This window comes from Equus caballus, chromosome 23 (genome assembly GCF_041296265.1).
Source record: "Equus caballus isolate H_3958 breed thoroughbred chromosome 23, TB-T2T, whole genome shotgun sequence".
Lineage (NCBI taxonomy): Eukaryota > Metazoa > Chordata > Mammalia > Perissodactyla > Equidae > Equus > Equus caballus.
In genome coordinates, this window is record NC_091706.1 from 10980293 (window position 1) to 11005216 (window position 24924).

Below are 24924 nucleotides of genomic sequence, written 5' to 3' on the forward strand. Positions count from 1 at the left end.
GGAGTTAAACACAAACCTCTGTAACAGGTACACTCAGAATAACACGTAAAACACCAGACAACGTTCTGTTGCCAAAGAAGTGTCAAACCCTGAAAGAGCTTGTTCAGTTAGGTTACAGTAGCCCAGGGGGCACATGTGATGTATAATTACTTTACATGGCCTGAATCCCCTACGGTTTCATTTAAATTGGCTACTGCTCTGCCAGTAGTGTGACGTTGGAAACTTAGACCAAATTTGACAGAAAAATCCTCAGAATAAGAGTAATGCATTCCTAACTCTCTGTCATTGACAATTATAATTTATTTTTTAAAAATGGAAATATGACAGTCATATTATGAAGTGGTTATACCAGTTTTAAATTCCATATTAGTAATGAAATATGTTCTTTGTGCATTTTAACTAATTTTTGTAAGGTGTCCCAATCAACTGATGAATAGTTTTAGGACTGCTGCTATAATTTTCAACCTGGAGAGCTCTTCACTATTTTAATTGATACTTTACTGAAAATTAAAAGGCCAGTGTTATCTATCATTCTATAGTATGCTTTGTAAAACATCACCATTTGGGATTACTCCTTCCAGTGGAATATGTATATATATTTTCTGTTTACAGCTAGGACCATTCTTATAAATCCCTTTGATTTTTATGAATCTCAGTGGATGTAGCAATCTTCCTTTGTTTCAGAGTGTAGAATGTGAAAATGGGGATGACGATGCTGCTGATGATAACGGTTGTGCTAATAATTCCTTGTATACCAGAGTTTTATTTTAGCTTTTAAAAAATTTGCCTGTCATCTGGCACAGAAACTACTTAAGTCAGATCTTTTACATCATAAAGCTAAAAGAGAAAAAAGCTATGTTCTATTTAAAAAGTATAGCATCATGAGATTTTAAAGATCATGGCTTTTCTTAACCTTATTGTTTTATTATAATCCCCAAAGTTACTGAGTTTCCAAGTTTGTTATTAAGAATTAGAAATATCCTGGGCGTCATAGCTTCCATGAGGTTTTCATGTGTACTGTCTCAACACTGTCTCTTATCTGTTACAGAAGAGCTGTTGAAGATATTCTATAATTAGTTTAGATTGCTTGCAAAAATAGTTTTTATTTGTAATTTTCCCCAAACAAGAGTAAGGTATTTTATGTTTCAAGGTATTAATATATTTAATTGAGTTCATGCTATGGTTCAGGTACTTAAGAAATTAAGATAAATTAATGTAAAATATATTTTAGAAAAGAGATTGCAACAAGAAAAGGGAAAAGGTCTGTGAAGTGCCCTGAGAAGGATGGCTTAGTGAAGTGGAGGATGAGGGGGAGATCACTTGGTGACCTGGAGCCAAAGAAGAAGGCCCAAGTAACAGATTATTGATGTAACTTCTGACCTTCCACCCACATATCTTCTCCATCTTCTTATCAGAGTGCTCAGTGAAATAGATGGGTATTGTAAAGAGATATTTTGTTGTTTTGTAAACAACAAAATCCAAAAGTTGTGGTTCTTGAAAGCAGCATTAGTCAAAAATATGTTTTTTTTCACTTTTTATTGAGACTTTTTTTAGAGGAGTTTTAGGTTCACAGCAAAATTGAAGGAAAATTACAGAGATTTCTCATATACTCCACGCTCCTACACATGCATAGCCTCTCCCATTATCAACATCCCCCACCAGAGAAGTACATTTGTTACAAGTGATGAATCTACATTAACACATCATAATCACTCAAAATCCAGAGTTTACATTACGGTTCACTCTTCATTTGTACTTTCTATAGGTTTGAACAACTGTATCCATCATTATGGTATAATGCATAAAAAACAGGGGCTGGCTTTGTGGCCGAGTGATTAAGTTTGCACACTCTGCTGCGGTGGCCCAGGGTTCAGATCCTGGGCGGGGACATGGCACCACTCATCAGGCCACATCAAGGCGGCATCCCACATCCCACAACTAGAAGGACCTGCAACTAAGATATACAACTGTGTATGGCAGGGGGAGGGGAGGCGGGGGGGGGGGGGTTGGGGAGATAAAGCAGAAAAAAAAAGTAAAAAAAAAACCCACATTATTTTAACATTCCTAATTTATAGGAGTAAAAATGGAAATCTCTGCACATTTCCTCTAGAAATTCTTGATTTGACATCTCAGTATGTGTGTATTCCATTCTGCCTTAAATTCCTCACAGCTCTCTCAACTCTTTATATAAAGAAACATAAAGGGATAAAAAAAATCACAATTGTATGATTGATTTTATATGTTTGATTTCAAAAAGTTGATAGATGTTAATAGGTACAATAAATATACATAAGTAACATTGTGTGTGGAGATGTATCTATATGTATGTATCCAGTATGTATCTATATGCCAGATGCAGAAAAATTGGTGCCATTACATAAAATGCAGAGTTCTTGAAATTTGAATGTGACTCTTAAGCTTGACTTTGTTGTCATTAAGATTACATTGATTTTCCTAAAATTTCAAATTGCTAAATCTTTCTACAAATCTAGGATCCCTAAAATACAATGGTGCATTCCAAACAATAAAAGGAAAAAGAAAAAAAAGTTGGACTCCATTTTCCATTCTTCTCAACTATCTCCTTAAGAAAACTATGTAGCACAAAGTTATTTAGACAAAAGCTTAAAAATAGAGTAATAAAATGGCCTTGCATTACTTATAGGCAGAATAAACTTGAAAGACAGTGAATTTTTCATCAGAAACCATGGATGCCAGAACTAACTGGCACACTCGTTTTTCAAGTGCTGAAAGAAAAAAAAACCATCAACCCAGAATTTTATATCCAACAAAATTATCCTTCAGGAATTAAGTGAAATCATCATTCTCAGATGAAGGAAAACTAGCAGAATTTTTCTCCAGAAAACCTGTGATAAAAGAATGGCTAATGGAAGTTCTCTACAGAAAGGAAATAATAAAGTAAGGAATCTTAAAATATCAGGATGGAATAAAGAATAGAAAGAACAAAAATATCTGTGAATATACTAGACTTTCTCCTCTTGATTTTTCTAAGATGTGTTTGATAAAGTAAAAGTTATAATACTTTTGAATTTTGCCCTCAATGTATGTAGGGGAATAAGATAATTGTATTATAAAATAGGAATTGAAAAGGATGTAAAGAGAGGTAAAGTTTCTGTATTTCACTTGAACTGGTAAACTGTCAATACCAGAAGACTATGATAATTTATGTTTACATAATGTAATACCAGAACAATTACTAAATAAGCTATATGAAGAGTTATATTAAAAAAGGTATAGAAGTATGTAATAATCCATATTTAAAAAATGAAATTGTAAAAATCAAAGTGGAATTCTAAAAAATGTTCAAGTAACCTACAGCAAGGCAGGAAAAAGAAAACAGAAATGTAAAACAGAAAGAAACAAACAAAAAAAGATAAAATGGCAGAATCAAACCATAACATATCCATAATTACACTAAATGCAAATGGTCTAAATACACCAAATAAAGGACAGAGATTGGCAGAGTAGATAACAAAATATGATCCAATAATATGCTATCTAGAAGAAACTCACTTCAAAAATAATGATATATGGGGGGCTGGCCCCGTGGCCGAGTGGTTGGGTTCGCGTGCTCCACTGCAGGCAGCCCAATGTTTCGTTGGTTCAAGTCCTGGGCGCGGACATGGCACTGCTCATCAAACCGCACTGAGGTAGTGTCCCGCATGCCACAACTAGAAGGCCCCACAACGAAGAATATACAACTATGTACTGGGGGGCTTTGGGGAGAAAAAGGAAAAAAATAAAATCTTAAAAAATATATATATAATGATATAGGTAAGTTGAAAGTAAAAGGATGGAAAAAGACATATGATGTAAACGTTAAAAAGAAAAGATAAGGTGGCCATATTAATATCAGATAAAGGAGACTGAAGTGCAAAGAATATCACCAGGGACAGAGAGGGACACTGCATAATGATAAAAAGGATCAATCTACCAAGAAGATAAAGCAATCCTAAATGTCTATGCACCAAACAGAGCTACAAAATTCGTGAAGCAAAACTGATAAGTTTGAAAGGAGACACGGACAAATCCACAAATATGGTTGGAGACTTCAACATCCCTCTCTCAGCAAGTTCTTGAAAAATTCGATAACAAATAAGAAAAGATAAAGAAGAATTCAACAATATCATTAGCCAACAGGATCTAATCAATATTTATATAATATTCCACCCAATAACAGTAGAATCATCCTTGACATGCCTACAGAACATACACCAAAATAGACCATATCCTGAGATATTAAACGAACCTCAAAAAATTTAAAAGAATTGAAATTATATGGAATGCATTCTCTAACCACAGTGGAATCAAACTAGAGGTCAATAACAGAAAGATAATAGGACAATGGCCAAATGTTTAGAAATTAAGCACACACTTCTAAATAATCCATGGATCAAAAAGAAATCTAAAAGGAAATAAAAATATATTGAACTAAATGAAAATAAAGACATATAAATTTAAATTTCTGATATAAAGCTAAAATAGTACTGAGAGAGGAAGTTATATCACTACATTAGAAAGGAGAAAAGGTCTCAAATCAATAAACTAAGCTTTCTTCAAGAAACTAGAAAAAAAAAGAGTAAAATAAATCCAAAGTAAGAAGGAAAGAAATAATAAGAGCAGATAACAGTGAATTTAAAATGAGAAAAATTAATGAAACAGAAAGCTTGTTCTTCAAAAAGAATCAATAAAATTGACAAGCCTCCAGCAAGACTGACAGAGAAAGAATAATGGGACACAAATTACTAACAGTAGAAATGAAACAGGGATATTAAAACAGATGCTGAAGTCACCAAAAGTATAAGAGAATATTAGGAAGATCTCTACACACTTAAATTCAAAAACTTATATGAAATGGACCAATTCCTCAAAAAAGCACAAACAACAACTCATGCAACATGAAACTGATCATTTGAATAGCCTGTGACTAGTAGGAAATAGAATCTGTAATTTAAGAACTCCCAAAGAGAAACTCTCAGGGCCACACGATTTCACTGGAGAATTCTACCAAATATCTAAAGAAAAATTAACACTAACTCTACAGAATCTCTTAGAGAAAACAAAAGAAGAGGAAACACTTCCAAAATCATTTTATAAAGCCAGTATTACCCTTATATCAAAACTATTACAAAAAAATGGGCTGTCCCAGTGGTGTAGTGGATAAGTTCACATGTTCCACTTCAGCGGCCCAGGGTTGGCTGGTTTGGATCCTGGGTGCAGACAAAGCACCACTTGGCACGCCATGCTGTGGCAGGCGTCCCACATATAAAGTAGAGGAAGATGGGCACAGATGTTAGCTCAGGGCAAACCTTCCTCAGCAGAAAAAAAAAAAAGGAGGATTGGCCACAGATGTTAGCTCAGAGCTAATCTTCTTTAAAAAAAAAAAAGTACAAAAAAGAAAACTCCAGACCAATACCCTTCATGAATATAGATGCTAAATTCTTAGTAAAATATTAGAAAATAGAACTTAGCAATATATAAAAAGAATTATACACCACAAACAAGTGAGTTTATTCCAAGGATATAAGGACCAATTCAGTATTCAAAACATCAATCAATGTAATATGCCAACAGAGTGAGGAAGAAAAGTCATAGGATTATACCATATGATGCAGGAAAACCAGTTGATAAAATTTATGTAAAACTCTCAGAAAACTAGGAACTCTGTATATGAAAAAAATTATCAGAAAACTAGGAATAGATGGGAACTTCCTCCAACTTGATAAAAAAACATCTACAAAAACCTATATCAAAATCTCATCATGATTAATGTTGAAAAACTGAATATTGTCTCCCTCCGATTGGGAACAAGACAAAGACATCTGTTCTCACCACTACTATTCCTTCATAACGGAAGTTCTAGCCAATGCAAGAAGGAAAGATTGAAAAAAAGAAATTATACTCTATTTGAAGGTGACATGATGATCTATTGAGAATGTCCCAAGGAATTTATAGAAATACTCATTGAACTAGTAAGTAAGTTAAGCCAGGTCACAGGATACAACAACAACATACACACATCAACTGTGATTCTGTAGACCTCCAAAGAACACACAATAATGAAATTAAAATCATAATACCATTTACAATCACACAAAAATGAAATAGGTGCAAATCTAAGAAAACATGTGCACAACTTACCTACTTAGAATTACAAAGTGCTAGTAACAGTGATCCAAGAAGACGTGGCATGTCTTGTATGGAGAGACATACAGTTTTCTTGGGTTGGAAGATTCCACTAACATACTAAAGATGTTAGCTCTCCCCAGATAAATGTCCAAGTTGAACACAATTCCTATCAAAATACCAGCAAGGTTGTTTTGAGGATATAAGCAAGATTATTCTAACATTTATATGGACAGGCAAAGGAACTAGAATAGCCAAACTATTTTGAAAATAAAAAATAAAACAAAAAGTCACTCTACCCAATTTCAACACTTAATGGATAGCTACAGTAATTAAGACTGTAATGTGTGATATTGATGGTGGGATAGATCAATGGAACAAAATTAATAGACCAATGGAACAATTGATCAATGGAACAAATGGAGAACCCAGAAATAGTCCCACAGAAATACGGCCAACTGTTTTTTATTTATTTATTTATTTTTTGCTGAGGAAGATTCACCCTGAACTAACATCTGCTGCCAAGCTTCATTTTTTCGTATGTGAGCCACTGCCACAACATGGCCACTGACAGACAAGTGGTGTAGGTCTGTGCCCGGGAGCCAAACCCAGGTTGCTGAGGCAGAGCACACTGAACTTAACCACTAATGGGCTGGCCCATCAACTGATTTTTTACAAACATGCAAAAGCACATTAGTAAAAGATGGATCTTTTCAACACCAGGGGCTGGAATATTTGGATATTCATAGGCAAAAAAAAAAAATTAACCTTCATCTAAACCTTACTCCTTACACAAAAAACCCCATCAAAATGGCTCGAGGATTTAAATGTAAAACTAAAAACATTTTAGAAAAAAGAGTAGGAGGAAATCTTCAGGACTTAGGCCTTGGTAAAAAAGTTGTTGGACAGGACACCAAATGCATGGTCCATCTATGAAAAAAGTTGATACATTGGACTTCATCAAAATTTTAAAAATTTTCTCTGTGAAAGACTGTTAAGATGATGAAAAGACAAGCTACAGAGTGGGAGAAAATATTTGCAAGTTATCTGTCTGACAAAGGACTCAATTGAGATACATGAAGAACTTTCAAAATTCGGCAGTAAAATACCAAACACTCCAATTTAAAAATGAGCAAAACGTAGAGACATTTTACTTACTGGTGTATATAAATGCAAAATAAACCTGTGAAAAGATGTTCGATATCACTATGCATTAGAGAAATGCAAATTAAGACCATGATGAGACATTATTACACATCTATTAGTATAATTAAAATAAAAATTAATGGCAATACCAAGTGCTGGTGATGAAGTGTGGTAACTGGGTCTCTTTTACATTGCTGGTGGGAATGTAAAATGGTACAGCCACTCGGGAAAATAGTTTGGCAATTTCTTTTAAAAAGTAAACATCATTTATCCTGCAATAACAATTGTACTCCTGGGCATTCATCCCAGAGAAATGAAAACTTAAGTCCATACAAAAACCTATACATAATTGTTCACAGCAGTTTTATTTGTAATAGCAAAAAACCTGGAAACACAAAACCAGAAAACCCTCAATAGGTAAATGATTAAACTGTGGTGCATCCACACCATAGAATAACACTCAGCAATAAAAATGCTATAAAAAATGAAACAATAAATGATGATAGATCATCAAATAAATGATGATCAACAATAATGAAGCAATAAAAAATGAAACAACTTCGATGGATTTCAAGGGCATAATGCTGAGCATAAAAATTCTCTCCAAAGGTCACATACAGTATGGTTCATTTTATGTAACATAGTTGCAATCACACAGTTATAGAGATGTAGTAATTATAGAGATGGAAAATAGATTACTGGTTGCTATGTGTATCTATAGAGAGTAGCTTGAGGAAGATCTTAGTGGTGATGAAATAGCGCTCTTTCTTGATTGTGGTGGTGGTTACAGGAATCTAAACATGTGACAAAATTACATAGAGCTATACAAGTATGATGCTAATTTCCTGGCTTTGAAATTGTACTATAATGATGTGAGACATAACCACTGGGAGAAACTAGGTGAAGAGTAACATTACCACATCGTGTTGAATTTCTGAGTGCCACAGTTAAATTTGTGTCTCAAAACTTATCCAAAGGACCATAACCAATGACAGAAGCTGATAAAATACAACACTGGATCTCACAACCAACTCCCTACCTTAGTTATTAAAGTCACTGTTAAGGGAGATGTTCCTGAAATTCCGCAGCACAGGGTAGAGATTGCCATCTTTTCTTGCACTGTGATCTTTGGCAACTGGATTCTTTTGAGGTTATCGTGATTCCTCCAGTGAATTCAGTGAGACACACCTCAGTGGGATTCCAGTGCCACACTTTTCCTTAATGTGTGCTCACCTCTGAAAATATTTCTTTGTCAATAACACTCTTAAGAGCACATTCTTTTTGCATTCATACTGTGGTACTATCATGTACTACAGGTAATAATAAACACATGCATGCCTCTTTTCATACAAGGCTTTCACAGCAATTTTGCAAACTATAATTAATTTAACTATATAAAATAGGGAAAATGTAATTATCACCATTTCTCTCCCTCTCTCTCTGTTGTTTTTTTTTGTTGTCCTCAGGTCGTTTGGGTGACTGAGCATTCACAGACAGATGGATAATTTAGTATTCATTGAATTTTATTTCTCAGCACTTCACCCTTGCATTTCCTCATGATACTAAGTGGCATAATAAGAAATAATATGAGATAAGAAAGAAGAAAAATATAAGTGTTTCATCACTCTTAAGAAAATAAGTAGCATGTCTGTGGGAAGTGGAATGAAACGTGTAGAGTGCAGTGTAGGCATCCGGCTCAGTTCCAGTCCCCTCCTCAGGGGCCCACTTTGTACATCACACATCATTTTTGACTAATTGTTTCTATCCATCATGTAAAGATAATGCCTTTCTGGTCTACTCAAGTGATATTTTTGAGATTATATATATATTATGAAATAATTTATTGAGTGTATGAAAAATGCACAATGGTACTTTTATTGAATTAGGCAGCTACAGAGATGAATGGAACTACACCTACCCAAAACCCAAGATATAGTGGCGATAAGAGAGAAGAACTCAGGCTGAGATGCTTAATCTTCAGGACTCTTCCTGACATTTTCTGTGAGTGCCCAGTGGGGCACTCGGTGGAGTTCCTGTGAGTTTCTATAGGTGTTCAGTGGAGAAAGAGCCTGCAAGAGGTTACCCTCTCCTAATGTTTGGAGTGCTTAAGGATTTCTCCCTCCACCAGTTTGCACTAGGTAGGTTTCACCGATTTGTTAACTATTATTGATGAACTTTTCTTACTGGTATATGGTTGCATCTCTCTTAGTGAGCTTGTGCTCACAGCTCCTCTCTCCCTGCAGGGTTCGCCTCTATTTGGATTTTGGGTCAGTTGGCTGTTCTGTGAGCTCAGCTCCAATGGATTTGGGAAAGGTCGTGAACTTGAAGTTTGTTATAACTTCAAGGTGAGAGTGAGGCCCTTTGCAGCTCTCTACTTCCTGCAGCAGAAGCCAGAAGTCCCATCCCATTGATTTCGGCAGGCTATATTTTCAGTTTCATTCATTTTGAAATACTTTCTAGTTTCCTTTTTATCTTTCTTTGATCCATTGATTACTTAGTATGTGTTATTGAGTTTCCTGATATTTTAGGATTTTCCAGAGGTCTTTCTATTATTGATTTTTAATTTAATTCCATTTTATGTCCCACAGAATATACTTTGTTTGACTTAAATCATTTTAACTTTATTGAGAATTCTTTAATGGCCCAGAATATGATCTCTTGTGGTAAAAGTTCCAAGTGAACTCAAAAAGAACACGTATTCTGCTATTGTTGAGTGGAGTGTTCTGTTAATGTCAATGAGGTCACATTGGTTGATAGTGGTGTTTGGGACTTCTGTATCCTTACATATTTTCTGTCTTCTCCGGTCAGTTATTGAGAGAAGAGTATTGAAATATCCTACTATAATTTTGTCTATTTCTTTTTAGTTTTGTCTATTTCTTTCAGATTTATGAGATTTTGCTTCATATATTTTGAAGCCCTGTTATTAAGTGCATACACATATATAGTATTACTATGTTCCATTGATAAACAGACGTCTTTAACATTATGAAATGGCTTTCTTCATACTTCGTAATAATTTATTCTCTGAAATCTGCTTTATCTAATATAGCCAATTCAGCTTTTGTTTGATCTTATCTTCATGACATATCTTCTTCCATCTTAACTTATTTGAGCCTTTGTGTTTGAAATGTGTTTCTTTTTTTTTTTTTTTTGGAGGAAGATTAGCCCTGAGCTAACTACTGCCAATCCTCCTCTTTTTTTTTTAATTTTTTTTAAAGATTTTATTTTTTCCTTTTTCTCCCCAAAGCCCCCCGGTACATAGTTGTGTATTCTTCATTGTGGGTTCCTCTAGTTGTGGCATGTGGGACGCTGCCTCAGCGTGGTCTGACGAGCAGTGCCATGTCTGTGCCCAGGATTCGAACCGACGAAACACTGGGCCGCCTGCAGCGGAGCACGCGAACTTAACCACTCGGCCACGGGGCCAGCCCCAACCAATCCTCCTCTTTTTGCTGAGGAAGACTGGCCCTGAGCTAACATCCGTGCCCATCTTCCTCTACTTTATACGTGGGATGCCTACCACAGCATGGCTTTTGCCAAGCAGTGCCATGTCCACACCCGGGATCCAAATTGGCGAACCCCAGGCCGCTGAGAAGCAGAACATGCAAACTTAACTGCTGCGCCACCAGGCTGGCCTCGGAAATGTGTTTCTTGTAGGTTGCATATAGTTTTGGATCTTCCTTTATTATCTAATCTGGCAGTCAGTCCCATGTAATTGAGTGTTTATACCATTTACATTTAATGTGATTATTTATATGGTTAATTTTAAATCTACCATCTGCTATTTTTTAAACTTGTTACATCTATTCTCTGTCCATTTTCAAAGCTATTAGAGAGTGTAGGTGCATTTGCAAGGGAATTCATTCCACAAATTGTTGAAGATTTACCACATAGGTGCAGTTCTTCCTTATGAACGCAATTTTGGGAGGCTGAAGATTCTCCCTACCTCAGCCTGCTAAGATCGAAGGAAACAAATAGCATGCTTTAATAAAACTATGGTACCTAAAATTCCATATGTGTGTAGTTAGAATTTTTTCCCTAACTAAAATCAGAACTAAAGCAAATGCTTAAATTCCATTCAGCCAAAAGGCAAACATTGATAAAAAGCTTGGAAGCTTAAAGCTTGTAATCTCAAGAAATGGACACTGAAAACTATAAGACACTGATGAAATAAATTGAAGAAGACACAAATAAGTGGAAAGATATTCCATGCTCATGTATTGAAGAATTAATATTGTTAAAATGTCCATACTACCCAAAGAAATCTACAGATGTACTGCAATCCCAATCAAAATTACAATGGCATTTTCCACAGAAATAGAACAAACAATCCTAACATTATCATGGCACCACAAAAGATCCTGATTGGCCAAAGCAGTCAAGCTATATTACAAAGCTATAGTAATCAAAACAGGATGGTATTGACATAAAAACAGACACATGGATCAATGGAACAGAATGGAGAGCCCAGAAATAAACCAATGCATATATGTTCAATTAATTTACTACAAAGGAGCCAAGAATATACAATGGAGAAAGGACAGTCTCTTCAATAAATGCTGTTGAAAAAACTGGACAGCAACATGCAAAAGAATCAAACTAGGGACCAACCCCATGGCCAAGTGGTTAAGGTTCCACACACTCCACTTCAGTGGCCCAGAGTTTGTGGGTTCAGATCCCAGGTGTGGACCTATTCCACTCATCAGCCATGCTGTGAAGGCATCCCACATCCAAGGTAGAGGAAGATTGGCACAGATGTTAGCTCAGGGCTAATCTTCCTCAAGACAAAAAAGAGGAGGATTGGCAGCAGATGTTAGCTCATGGTGAATCTTCTTCACACACACACAAAAAAGAATGAAATTAGACCACTATCTTAACATCATACTCAAAAATTAACTCAAAATGGATTAAAGACTTGAATGTAAGACCTCAAACCATAAAACTCCTAGGAGAAAACAGAGGCAGTAAGCTCCTTGACATGGGTCTTGGCAAGAATTTTTTTGGTCTTTGTTGCAAAGGGAACAAAAGCAAAAATCAGTGAGTGGAACTACATCAAACTAAAAAGTTCTGCACAACAAAAGAAACCATCAACAAAATGAAAAGGCAACCTACCAAATGGGAGAGAATATTTGCAAATCATATATCTGGTAAGGGGTTAATATCCAAAATATATAAAGAACTCATACAATTCAATAGCAAAAAAAAAAAAAACCCAAACAATACAATTAAAAAATAGGCAGAGGATCTAGATAAATATTTTTCCAAAGAAGACATACAGATGGCCAATAGGTGTATAAAAGGGTGCTCAACATCACTATCCACCAGGGAAATGCAAATTAAAACCACAATGAGATATCATCTAATATCTGTTAGAATGAGTATTATCAAAAAGACAAGACGTAACAAGTGTTGGCAAGGATGTAAAGAAAAGAGAACCTTTGTGCACCGTTGGTGGGAATGTAAATTGGTGCAGCCACTATGGTAAATAGTATGCAGGTTCTTCAAAAACTTAAAAATAGAACCCCCATATGCTCCAGCACTTCCACTTCTGGGAATTTATTTGAAGCAAATGAAAATGCTAATTTGAGAATATATATGTACCCCATGTTCATTACAATAGAATTTAGAATAACCAAGATATGAAACAACCTAGGTGTCCATCAATGGGCGAATGAATAAAATATGAAACAGACAGACACACACACACAGGAATGTTATTTGGCCTTAAAAAAGATGGAAATCCTGCCATATATGAAAGATGGATGAACCTGGAGGACATTCTGCTAAGTGAAATAGCTTCAACAGATCAACACAAATACTGTATGATCTCACCTATATGTGGCATCTAAATAAACAAAGAAACACTCAAGCTCACAGATACAGAGAACAGATTGTTGGTTGCCAGATGTGGACGGTGGGGTGGAATAGGTGAAGAGGGTGAAAAAATACAAACTTCTAGTTATAAAACAAATATAAGTCATGGGGATGTAACATTCGGTGTGGTAACTATAGTTAATAATACTGTATCGTATATTGAAAGTTTCTAAGAGAGTAGATCTTAAAATTTCTGATCACAAGAAAAACAAAATTTTGTAACTACGTGTGGTGATGGGTGTTAACTAAACTTATTAGGTGATCTTTTTGCAATTTATACAAATATCACATCATGACATTGTATACTTGAAACTAATATAATGTTATATGGCAATTATACCTCAATAATTAGAAAAAAAAGAAATGGGATGAAAGAGTTCATTTAAAGTCACACTCAGCCCTCCTCTCTAGAAATATTTCGAGTTTCACTGAGGTGTAAGGACAGTGATGGTCCCTCTCACATTTCTTACTTCTTGCTCACTCCCCAACTCCTGCTCACCCCAGGCCATTTCCCAAATCTTTAGTGACTCCACTATGAATTACAATGCAATTAGATGACAGTAGGAACAACCATATCTGGATGAAATCACATTTGAAACAATGTACTTCTCTTAGAGAGAAATGTCCTTGTACAACAAGTTTAATATACGTATTTATTTGCTTCATATATAAAAACCCTAATGGTCGTTGGCTCTCCGCATTTACTTCATTTACTTATATTTTGTGCCCTTGGGTGTCTCCCTGCCCTAATATTCATTAAATGTTGAGGAAAGTATAGGGTTATTATTATTATTGTTGTTATTGTTACTATTTTACTGCTGTGTAATTTCACCTCTGAACGAGTTAACACATACCCTCTGACAGTCCTACCAATTATGACCAGGCACGTGGTCATGAGACTTTTATTGTTGTTCATCAAAAGCAATTAAGGCTCCAGCTGAGGGATCTTCGTGCCCTTTTTTCTTTCACTCCCCCAGGTATAAAATGTGACTGTCTAGCTTGAAGCAAATACAGAATTATAAAATATAGACAGAAAATTTATAACATATAGACATAACTCAGCCAGGTTATTTATAAACAAATCGTACTGAGTGATGGATAAAACATATGAACATGTTATTAGACAGGTATAAAAAATGAAAGAGGAGATAATTTTTAGAGTAGTATCTTAAGAGAGGTTGGAAGATGGCAGATAGGAGGATCCTAAACTCACCTCCTCCTGTGAACACGACGAACCTACAACTCCCTGTGAACAGTTTCCTCTGAGAGAGATCAGGAAAGTGGATGGAAAGGACCTCCACGATGTGGAAGAACACAGAGCCGAGTGGGAGAGGCAGAGATCAGTCCTGCGGAGGAAAAGCCCCTCTACCCACAGTGCTTCAGAGTCGGAGCAATCTCAAAGGTCCAGAGCTTCACCTGGAGGAGCGGGATATGTGAGCTCCACATTACCCCAGCCCCTAGATCCAGCACAAGAGAGATGAGAGCCTCAAACACCTGTCTTTGAAAACAAATGGGGAATACACAACTAAAGAACTTCAGGGAAAGGAAAACCTGCTCTTAAAGGGTCTATGCACAGACTCACTTGAACCAAAAACCAGCACAAAACACCATATAGAAAAGTGCAGAGTCTTCTGGTTAAAGAGACTCACTCACTAAGTGCACAGCACGTCCTGAAGAGGCAGGAGGCGGCTGCCCACCCTCCACCACCACCAGGGACTGAGACACTTTTTGTGACCTGGTTCAGCCATGCTGAGACACACTCACAGGCACCATTTGGAATCCACCCTGTAGCCTGTTAGTACAGGGGTCTGCCTCACCCACAAGAGCACCCAAGGAAATCACGCACCAGAGACCTGACCCACCCAGCAGGGAGCCTGCAGCAGACATGCACCACAAGGCCTCTCAGTCAGCCACACAGGGGATCTGCCCTCTCCCCGACATGACTGGAAAGGTCATGCACTGCTGCACTGGAGCCTGCCCTGCCCACCAGCACACCTCAGGAAGTTGCATGCCTCTGGGCCACACAGCCAGCCCATGCCAGGGGCCTGTCCTGCCTGTTAGTGCACCCGAAGCACTTGTGCACTGCCTGACCTCATAGCCAGCCCACACCTGAGGCCTGCTGTGCCCAAGAGTGACGTAGCAATAGCTGTGCTGCTGGGTCACAAACCCAGCTGCACCAGGAGCCCGCCCCACCCAACAGTGAGCTAGCAAAAGCTGGGTGCCATGCAGCCAGTCTCACAGGGAGCCTGCTCCTTGACCAGCACAGTCGAGGCTGCCAGGCCAGTGGTCTATGCAACCAGCCTCACTGGGGGACTGCAGTAGATATGTGCCCCCAGGCCTAGCAACCAGCCACACCAGGTGCCTAAGCTGCTCATCAGTGAACCCATAGTCACTGTGTGGAACCAGGGCTCACAGCCAGCCATGCCAGAGGCTTGCCCCAGCCCAATAACACCTCAGTAGCAGCCACATTTGGCCAGGCCTCACAACCAGCTGGTCTGGGGGCAACCCCAGTCTACCCATGTTCCTGGAGCAAGGGCAGCCCTGCCACAATACAAGGGCACACAGCCCACACAGGAGAGACCCCTGGAGCATTTGGCATGGATGATGAGAGGAGAGCAAACTGCTGGGCTCCATAAGACATCTCCCACATAAGACCGCATTTCCAAGATTGGGAATGTAGCTGATCTACCTGATACAAAGATATGAGCACAGAGAAGTAGGTGAAATGAGGAGACAAAAGAATATGTTCCAAAAAAAAGAACAGGAAAAATCCTCAGAAAAAGAACTAAACAAAACAGATAATCTACCTGATAAAGAGTACAAACTAACAGTCATAAGGATGTTCACTGAACTTGAGAGAAGAATAGATGAACACAGTGAGAACTACAACAAAGAACTGGAAAATATAAAAAAGAATCAGAACTGAAAAATACAATAATGGAAATGAAAAGTTCACTAGAGGGAATCAACAGCACAATATATGACACGGAAGAATGGATCAGCAGTCTGGAAGACAGAGTAGAGGAAATCACCCAAGCTGAGCAGAAGAAAGAAAAGAATTAAAAAGAACAAGGACAAGGGCTTGCCCAGTGGCATGGCAGTTAAAGTTCGTGCACTCTGCTTTGGTGGCCAAGGGTTTGCCGGTTTGGATCCTGGGTGTAGACCTACACACTGCTTGTCAAGCCATGCTGTGGCAGGCATCCTGCATATAAAGTAGAGAAAGATAGGCATGGTTGTTAGCTCAGGGTCAATCTTCCTCAAAAAAAAAAAAACAGAACAAGGACAGTCTCAGGGACCTCTGAGACAACAGTAGCATGTTAACATTTGCATTACTGGTGTCCCAGGAGGAGAAGAGAGAGACAAAGGGGTCAGAGAACTTATTTGAAGAAATAATAGCTGAAAACTTTCCTAACCTAAGGAATGAAACACACATCCAGGGACAAGAAGCACAGAAAGCACCAAACAAGATAAACCCAAAGAGGCCCACACCGAGACAATTATAATTAAAATGTCAAGAATTATAAAGAGAGGGGCTGGCCCCGTGGCCGAGTGGTTAAGTTCGCGCGCTCCGCTGCAGGCGGCCCAGTGTTTTGTTAGTTCGAATCCTGGGCGCGGACATGGCACTGCTCGTCAGACCACGCTGAGGCAGCGTCCCACATGCCACAACTAGAAGAACCCACAACGAAGAATACACAACTATGTACCAGGGGGCTTTGGGGAGAAAAAGGAAAAAATAAAATCTAAAAAAAAAAAAAAAAAAAGAATTATAAAGAGAGAATCCTAAAAGCCATAAGAGAAAGGCAACAAGTGACATACAAAGGAAACCCATAAGGCTATCAGCTGACTTCTCTGTAAGAAACCTTACAGGCTAGAAGGGAGTGGCATGATATATTTAAAGTGCTGAAAGGAAAAAACCTAACACCAAGAATACTCTACCCAGCAAGGTTATCATTCAGAAAGGAAGGAGAGATAAAGTGTTTTCCAGACAGGCAAAAACTAAAGAAGTTCATCACCTCTAAACTGGCCTTACAAGAAATGTTAAAGGGACTTCTTTAAGTGGAAAAGAAAAGGCCACAAATAGAAATAAGAAAATTACCAAAGAAAAAGTATCACTGGTAAAGGCAAATGTATAATAAATGTAGTGGATTAACCACCTAAAAAGCTAGTATGAAGGTCAAAAGACAAAAGTACTAAAATCATCTGTATCTACAATAAAAGAGTAAGGGACACACAAAATTAAAAGAGGTAAAATATGAATTCTAAAACATAAATCATAGGGGGGAGTAAAAGTGTAGAGCTTTTAGTATGAGGTCAAACTTAAGGGACCATCAACTTAATATAGATTGCTATATACATAGGTTATTATTTATAAACCTCATGGGAACCACAAACCAGAAACCTATAATAAATACACAAAAAATAAAGAGAAACAAACCCAAAGATAAACTAAAGAAAGTCATTAAATCACAAGGGAAGAGAGCAAGAGAAGAAGAAAGGAATGGACAAAACTACAAAAACATCCAGAAAAAAAGTAACAAAATGGCAATAAGTACATACTTATCACTTGTTACTTTAGATGTAAGTGGACTAAATGCTCCAATCAAAAGACATAGGGTGGGGGTCGGCCTGGTGGCATAGGGGTAAGTTTGCATGCTCTGCTTTGGTGGCCCAGGGTTCACAGGTTTGGATCCTGGGCGCAGACCTAGCACCATTCGTCAAGCCATGCTGAGGTGACATCCCACATAAAGTGGAGGAAGATTGGTACAGATGTTAGCTCAGTGACAGTCTTCCTCAAGCTAAAAGAGGAGGATTGGCAACAGATGTTAGTTTAGTATTTCCTTAGAGGTTTCAATTGATATGTATAAAATTCCAAATGTGAAACATCTAGGTTAAGATGGATGATGGGTTGGCTGGTAGCATCTCTTTTACTTTCTCTCAACTCTTCTTTGAAACAATCATAAAAACAAAATAAAAAAATAGAAAAGGGTATGCAGTTTCAGTAGTGTTGTACCTAAGCCTATTGGTTGCCACTTTGTCAAACCCCAGGAGGTCTTCTCACTTACTAAACTTTAGATAGGCTTGGGAGAGAACAGTGGATCTGGCAGCTCTTGACAGGAAGAGGCTAGGAGACACTCCCTGACTCAATGGTTACCTATATTTCAGAAACCTGGGCTTTGCCTAACCAGGAGTATGGAAGGCTGCCTAAACTGTGTGGGCTACTTCCTAAGGCTGTCAGATCTACTCACTCCCACACTTCCATCACATCCTTTGTACATTTATTTGAAGACCACCATGCCTATCAATGTCATCAAAGTAATATAATAATAATAATAATGTGTCAGAGTCAATAGCACAGATTCTGGATTCAAATCTTTGTTGGCCACTTCCTAGCAGCATGAACCTAGGCAAGCTGCTCATCATCCATACAAAAAGGTAGTAATAGAGCCTGTCTCATAAGGCCACTTTAGGAATTAAAAGACAAACCCATATAGTGACATCTATGCCTGACACAAAGTTCTCAATTGCTCGGTGAAATTGTTATTAAATTAAGTAAAAATGAAGTGGGTAGATAGTATTCTATTATATCCTGAAAAATGAAGTTGGTGGGAGGCATGTATAGAGGCAAGAAATTATGTAGCAGTTTCCACTGTGGGTTGAAGAAATCCATGCACTTTCTCTAGCAGAGACTAATGTAAATATTGCCATAGATCATCCAAGAACAAATCTTCCTCCATGTAGAAAACCATGCTGCATCTGTCCGTGAGGGATTCCTGTGGTGTACAGCAGAACACTCAAATCTGAGCAACAGCTTTGCCCACCTCCCAGGCGTCTAGCGTAAGAAAGAAGCAGATTTAAATGTCAATCAGATGGATTGGTGTTGGTGACAAAAAATTCTCCATCCCGTCTCCTGCTTTAAATGCCAGGCTCTTCAATTAGAAATATAAAACAATAAAAAGCAACTGTGTGTGTGTGTGTGTGTATATGTGTGTGCGTGTATGTATATATAAGTGTGTGTGTGTATATGTGTGTGCGCACGTGAGTATATCTGTGTGTATATGTGTATGTGTGTGCATGTGTGTATGTGCATGTGTGTGCGTGTGTGTGCACGTGTGTATATGTGTGTGCATGTGTATGTGTGTGCATGTGTTGCGAGTGTATCTATGTGTGTATGTGTGTGTATATATGTGCATGTGTAGATACGTCTGTATATATGTGTGCATGTGTGTGTGCATGTGTGTATATGTGCTTGTGTATATGTGTGCGTGTGTATATATGTGTGTGCATGTGTATATATGTGTATGTATATGTGTGCGTGCATGTGTATATATGTGTGTGCATGTGTGTGTACGTATATCTGTGTGTGTGTGTGCATGTGTGTATATGTGCTTGTGTATATGTGTGTGCGTGTGTATATATGTGTATGTATATGTGTGCGTGCATGTGTGTGTATATTGTGTGTGCATGTGTATATATGTGTGTGTGCATGTGTGTGTGCACGTATATCTGTGTGTGTGTGTGCATGTGTGTATATATAATTTCATACTTAAGATATGTATAACCTCATGCTTAAGAGTCTGGATCAAAAAAGAGAGTATCGTGTTATGGTTCATCCAGAGGAAAATATATTTTTGAATAAAAACTCACTACAAAAAAAGAGAACTCTTAGGGGCCGGCCTGGTGCAGCGGTTAAGTGCACACTTTCCGCTTCTTGGCAGCCTGGAGTTCGCTGGTTCGCATCCCGGGTGTGGACATGGCACCGCTTGGCAAGCCATGCTGTGGCAGGCATCCCACATATTAAGTAGAGGAAGATGGACCTGGGTGTTAGCTCAGGGCCAGTTTTCCTCAGCAAAAAGAAGAGGACTGGTGGCAGATGTTAGCTCAGGGCTAATCTTCCTCAAAACAAAAGAAATCTTAGAAAGAATCTGAATTCTAAAGAATCTGTGAACTTGAAAATCCTAAGGAAACAGTTAAGTGTGGCCATCAATTCAAGAGATGCTTAATAAATATGTCAATGAAAAATAATAAACTCCCTAGAATTTCAGACCTCTCTATCAGAACCTTCAGGTGAGTGGCAGAACTGTGGGGAAAAGTAAAAGTGTGCTGATTTCCTCATCTTAGGGATTGCTTTAGAGAATTGTATTTTTTTTTGTAGACATTGATTATTAAGAAATAGCGGTTCAGGAGTTTTTTTTAAAGAAATCCCTCAATTTTATTTATTAGACTGGAAAAATAACAAACATCAATAAACCATCACCAATCATCTTATGTTCCTGTTTTAGATGTGGCATTGGCCAAAATAAAAAGAACACCATTTCTGCTCTACACTGTCCTTCTTGAATACCTGACAGACGACTCACCATCCAGGACGGACAGAGCGCACTGTGAGACCCTCCGCAGCCTCCCTGAAGTGCTGCCAGACAGCAGAGTGCTCCGCGCCCCGCCTGTGCCTCACCTGGACCACTTGCTGCTCCAGATCTTAACCATCTTTGTTTCCTCAGTGCTTAATACTGTACTTCCTATCATAGGAGTTCATTCTGTTGTTTGGCAAAGGACAAATCCTCTACAAGGGTTGTTAAGTACACTAGTTCCAAAAGTGACAGGAACTCTGTTTAAGTGGCCACCTATGTTACATCAGACACCTTCTCCACTCAGTGGGACACCTGTACTGTCAGAGGGCCACTTAGCTAAATGTGAAAGCAGTTTAGAGTTTATCCATTTACGCATAATTCCTCTGTTTCTTTCTTTTTCTATTGTGAATCTATGATTTTATTAAATTTAATATATACTTATAACCTGATAGATTTTCTACTCCATAGTAACTATGTTAAATAATTTTCTCTTCTTTACCATTTTTCTTTTTTTGTTTCCAAAGAGGAACTGGTGGCTGGACCCTACTTGTGTCAAATAAATACCACAGGGTGCAGACTGACCTTGAAGAGAGAATGGCAGTCACTGCTGTGGCCCCCAGGGAGCACACGGGAGCTCTGACTGGGCACCAGCTGCATCCTGGTGTTCAGTGACAGTGGGAGGAGCTGGAAGCAGTAGCAAGGAGAAGAAAGTATCTGGGTACATTTTCTAATATAATAATTGTACATGTTGATTCCAACCTATTAGAGAAACAGAATCTGAAGAATTACTTAGGAAAAGTTTTCTAAGTGAAAGTAAGGTACATGCTTCATTGAAAATACTGAAAAGGATTTCTCTGCTTTTAAATACTGTGGAAGTCTAAGAATAACGCAAGTCATGTACCATTTTTCTCTTGTTTTGTTTAATAAATGACTTGGCATTACCTCTGCATTATGTTACATTGGTAGAATGAGTTAATTCTTTTCTTTTTCTCCCATTTTCAATCTCATTTTTCTGAAAAAAACTGAAATTTTAAAATATAATAAATGAGCAATTTATCTGCATCTGACAGGCTCTAGAACGTAGGCTTTGAACTGAAAGTGTCTTGTGCCCTTTATTATGTGGCCACATTTTGTAACCATAGGCTGTAGATCTCTAGGATTCCCTGGAATTTCTCTACTTTGAATTTTCTTACAGCAGTGATATCATTTCTATTTTTGATTATGTGTCATGCCCTTTTGTGGAAATCACTGTTTGTTTAACTTTTGTGAATATTGTAAAAGCATTTAATTTCTTAAAATATCTATTTATTATATAATATTTGGAAGTAGCCCATATCTATTTAAAAATCTGTCTCTAAACTGATTAATAATGCTTAAAATGTAGTGGACAGATTGTCTATAAAAGAGATGCGGAGGTGACATCATCATCATGGCAGCATCAGAGGAGCCTTTTGTCTCTCCCCTTCAACTTACAGCAACTAAAACATCCATAACCCAAAAAAGGATACATTGGCCAACACGCCGGGGTACTGAGAGATGCAGACATTGGTACATGTGAAGGTGGGAGGATTGGAGCACGTAGAGGAGGATACACAGGGGAACAGTGAAGGCAGCACTCAGGATCCTGGATCCTCGGCCATGGCGGCTGAGCCAGCTGCCCCAAGCACTAGAGAGCTCGGTGAGCAGCACTGGAGGCATGTGTGCAGTGCCAGCCAGCCAGCCATGGCACCACCTGCAGCCATGGGAAGTGGAGCAGCAGTGAACGTGGAGCCCCGTGATCCCAGGCCTGTGGCTGCAGCTCGGAGCCTGGTAGCAGTGGCAAGGGGGATACAAGACTCCTATGTCTCAACCACAGAAGTGCACATAGCTGCAGGGTAACAGGCAGCAGCTGAGACATTGTGCTGTGAACCCAGCTTCCTCCTCACAGTCCCCTCCCCACACCACAGTGTCAAAGCTTCCAAACCAGGTGATCCTAGACATGGCTGAGGCATCAACCCTCCCTGGAAGTGAAGGCAGTGACTGCAGCAACACCAACAGCAGCAAGGCATCAGTGACCCACAGAGGTGCGGGCAAGCAACAATGAAGGTATGGGCAGCACCCCAAATAGAGGCGGTGGACGGTGGAACATGCAGATCCTCAAATATAGCCACAGATAGCGCAGGTAAAAGGAACCAAAAACTAGTGCTATAGTGCCACCTACTGAAAAACAAAAGAAAGGCTTCTAATCTCCAAGGGGTTGAAAAGTTTGAATCAAAACAAGCAAAGCAATACTTGAATAAGAAGCATATTTGTTACAACAAATGTGCCAGCAGAGGAATAACTCAGCAATCACTACAAAAAGCCATGGTAACACGGCATCACAAAAAGAAAACGATTCTCCAGAAAGCAAATGTAAAGTCATAGAAGAGTGTGATCTAACTGATAAATTACTCAAAAGAGCTGTCATGAAGATATTCGATCAGCTACAAGAAAACTCAGAAAGGTAGTTCAATGAGCTCAGGAATAAAAAGGAACAGAAGGAATACTTTACCAAAGAGATTGAAACTCTAAAAAGAACCAAAGAGAAATTCTGCAGCTGAAGAACTCAATAAATGTGATGAAGAATGCATTACAAAGCACTGGAAATAGAGCCAATTACACAGAAGAGGGAATTAATGAGCTCAAAGATAGAAACCTAGAAATGATGCATGTAGAAGAGGAGAGAGAATTAAGACTTAAAAAAAATGCAGAAATTCTACAAGAATTATCAGACTCCACTAGACAGGCAACGTAAGGACAATGGTATCCCAGAGGGAGAAGAGAAAGAGAACAGAGCAGAGAGCTCATTTAAAGAAATGATAGCTGAGAACTTCTGAACCCAGGGAAGACACTGGATATACAAATCCATAAAGCTAATAGAACACTCAATTATCTCAATGCAAAAAGACCTTCTCCAAGATACATAATAATAAACTGTCGAAAATCAATGACAAAGAAGTAATATTAAATGCAGTCATGGAAAAAAAGACTGTAAACTACAAGGGAACCCCTCCTTAGGCTATCAGCAGATTTCTGAGCAAAACTCTACAGGCCAGAAGAAAGTGGAAAGCTATTTCAAAATATAGAAAGACAAAAACTGTCTGCCAAGAATACTCTCTCCATCAAACTTATCTTTTGGATAGGAAGGAGAAATAAAGGCTTTCCAGACAAACAAAAGCTTAGGGAGTTCATTGCCACTAGACCTTCCTTACAAGAAATGTTGAAAGGAGCTCTCACACCTGAAAGGAAAAGGGTAAGGTATGAAAAGCTTTGAACAAGGTGATAGACAGAATCAGAAAATTACAACTCTGTGTCAGAATAGGACAGTAAACACTTAATTATAATGATTGAAGGGAAAGGAAGCATTAAAAATAGCTATAACCTCTTCAATTTGGTAACAGACACAAAATACAAAAAGGGATACTTTATGACAACAAAAACAGAGAAGGGAAGAGGAAAAGAATGGAACCCACTTAGGCCAATGGAGATAAGATGCTATCAGCAGAAAAAGGACTATCTTATCTATGAGACCTTGAATGCAAACTTCATGGTGACCATAAAGCAAAAATTCAGAGCAGAGTCAGAAAACAGAAAAAAAAAAAGAGGAAACTGAGAAACATGTCACAGAAAATAACCTAGCTGAAATGGCAGACAGAAATACAAGGAAAAAGAAACAATGGAAATATAGAACAACCAGAAAAGAAGGGATAAAATGGCAGTATTAAGTTCTCATATATCAATAATCACCTTAAATATAAATGGATTCAATTCACCAATTAAAAGACAGAGTGTGGGGCAGGCTCCATGGCCTAGGGGTGAAGTTTGGTGTGCTCCACTTCAGCAGCCTATGATCAGTCCCTAGGCGCAGACCTACATCACTCACCAGTGATGTGGCAGCAACCCACACACAAAATAGAGAAGGAATGGCACAGATTTTAGCTCAGGACAAATCTTCCTCAGCAAAAAGAAAAAAGAAAAAAAAAGAGTGGCTGGAAGGATTAAAAAACAAGACCCAGAAATATGCTGCCTCCAGGAGACCCATCGCAACTTTAAAGACAAACATAGCATGTGGAAGTTTTGCCATCCTTTCTAAATAAAAACTGTTAGTTGTTTCTTTGGTTTTGATGGATCTCCTATTTGAATCTTCAATTTGCTGCAATATTTGATCTTCATCTTCAGACAGCTAAAAGAAATTTAGTAATTTTGCTGTAAATGATGCTTTAATTTTAAAAAATCATTCAATGACTTCAAAGCAGACATTCTTAAATTCACATCATGGAAAATTTCAAAATACAGAAGAGACTTTGGCAGGTGGCAAGTCAACCTGGACTTTTGATTTTTAAAAATCATGGAGGTTATGGATTTTTAAATAACAAGAACAATCATGATAATGACA

General features: G+C 38.1%; 1 protein-coding gene and 1 long non-coding RNA gene across 5 annotated transcripts in view; one reads left to right on the forward strand and one right to left on the reverse strand.

Moving 5' to 3' along the window:
• LOC111772125 (uncharacterized) overlaps nt 1-21459 on the forward strand; it is a 55458-nt gene extending 33999 nt beyond the window's left edge. For both annotated transcript variants that reach the window (XR_011431671.1, XR_011431672.1), the window contains exon 4: nt 20442-21459. This is a non-coding gene — a long non-coding RNA (uncharacterized lncRNA). The remainder of the gene's footprint in view (nt 1-20441) is intronic.
• Nucleotides 18429-24924, reverse strand: part of LOC138920474 (regulator of DNA class I crossover intermediates 1-like) — a 78415-nt gene continuing 71919 nt past the window's right edge. For 2 of the 3 annotated variants that reach the window (XM_070248964.1, XM_070248963.1), the window contains one exon: nt 24365-24711. In XM_070248964.1, the coding sequence (XP_070105065.1) occupies nt 24469-24711 (243 nt within the window). In that variant the 3' untranslated portion in view covers nt 24365-24468. Of the gene's footprint in view, nt 18992-21092; nt 21195-22018; nt 24712-24924 lie in introns of those variants that run through there. The other variant, XR_011431670.1, reaches the window with a different exon arrangement.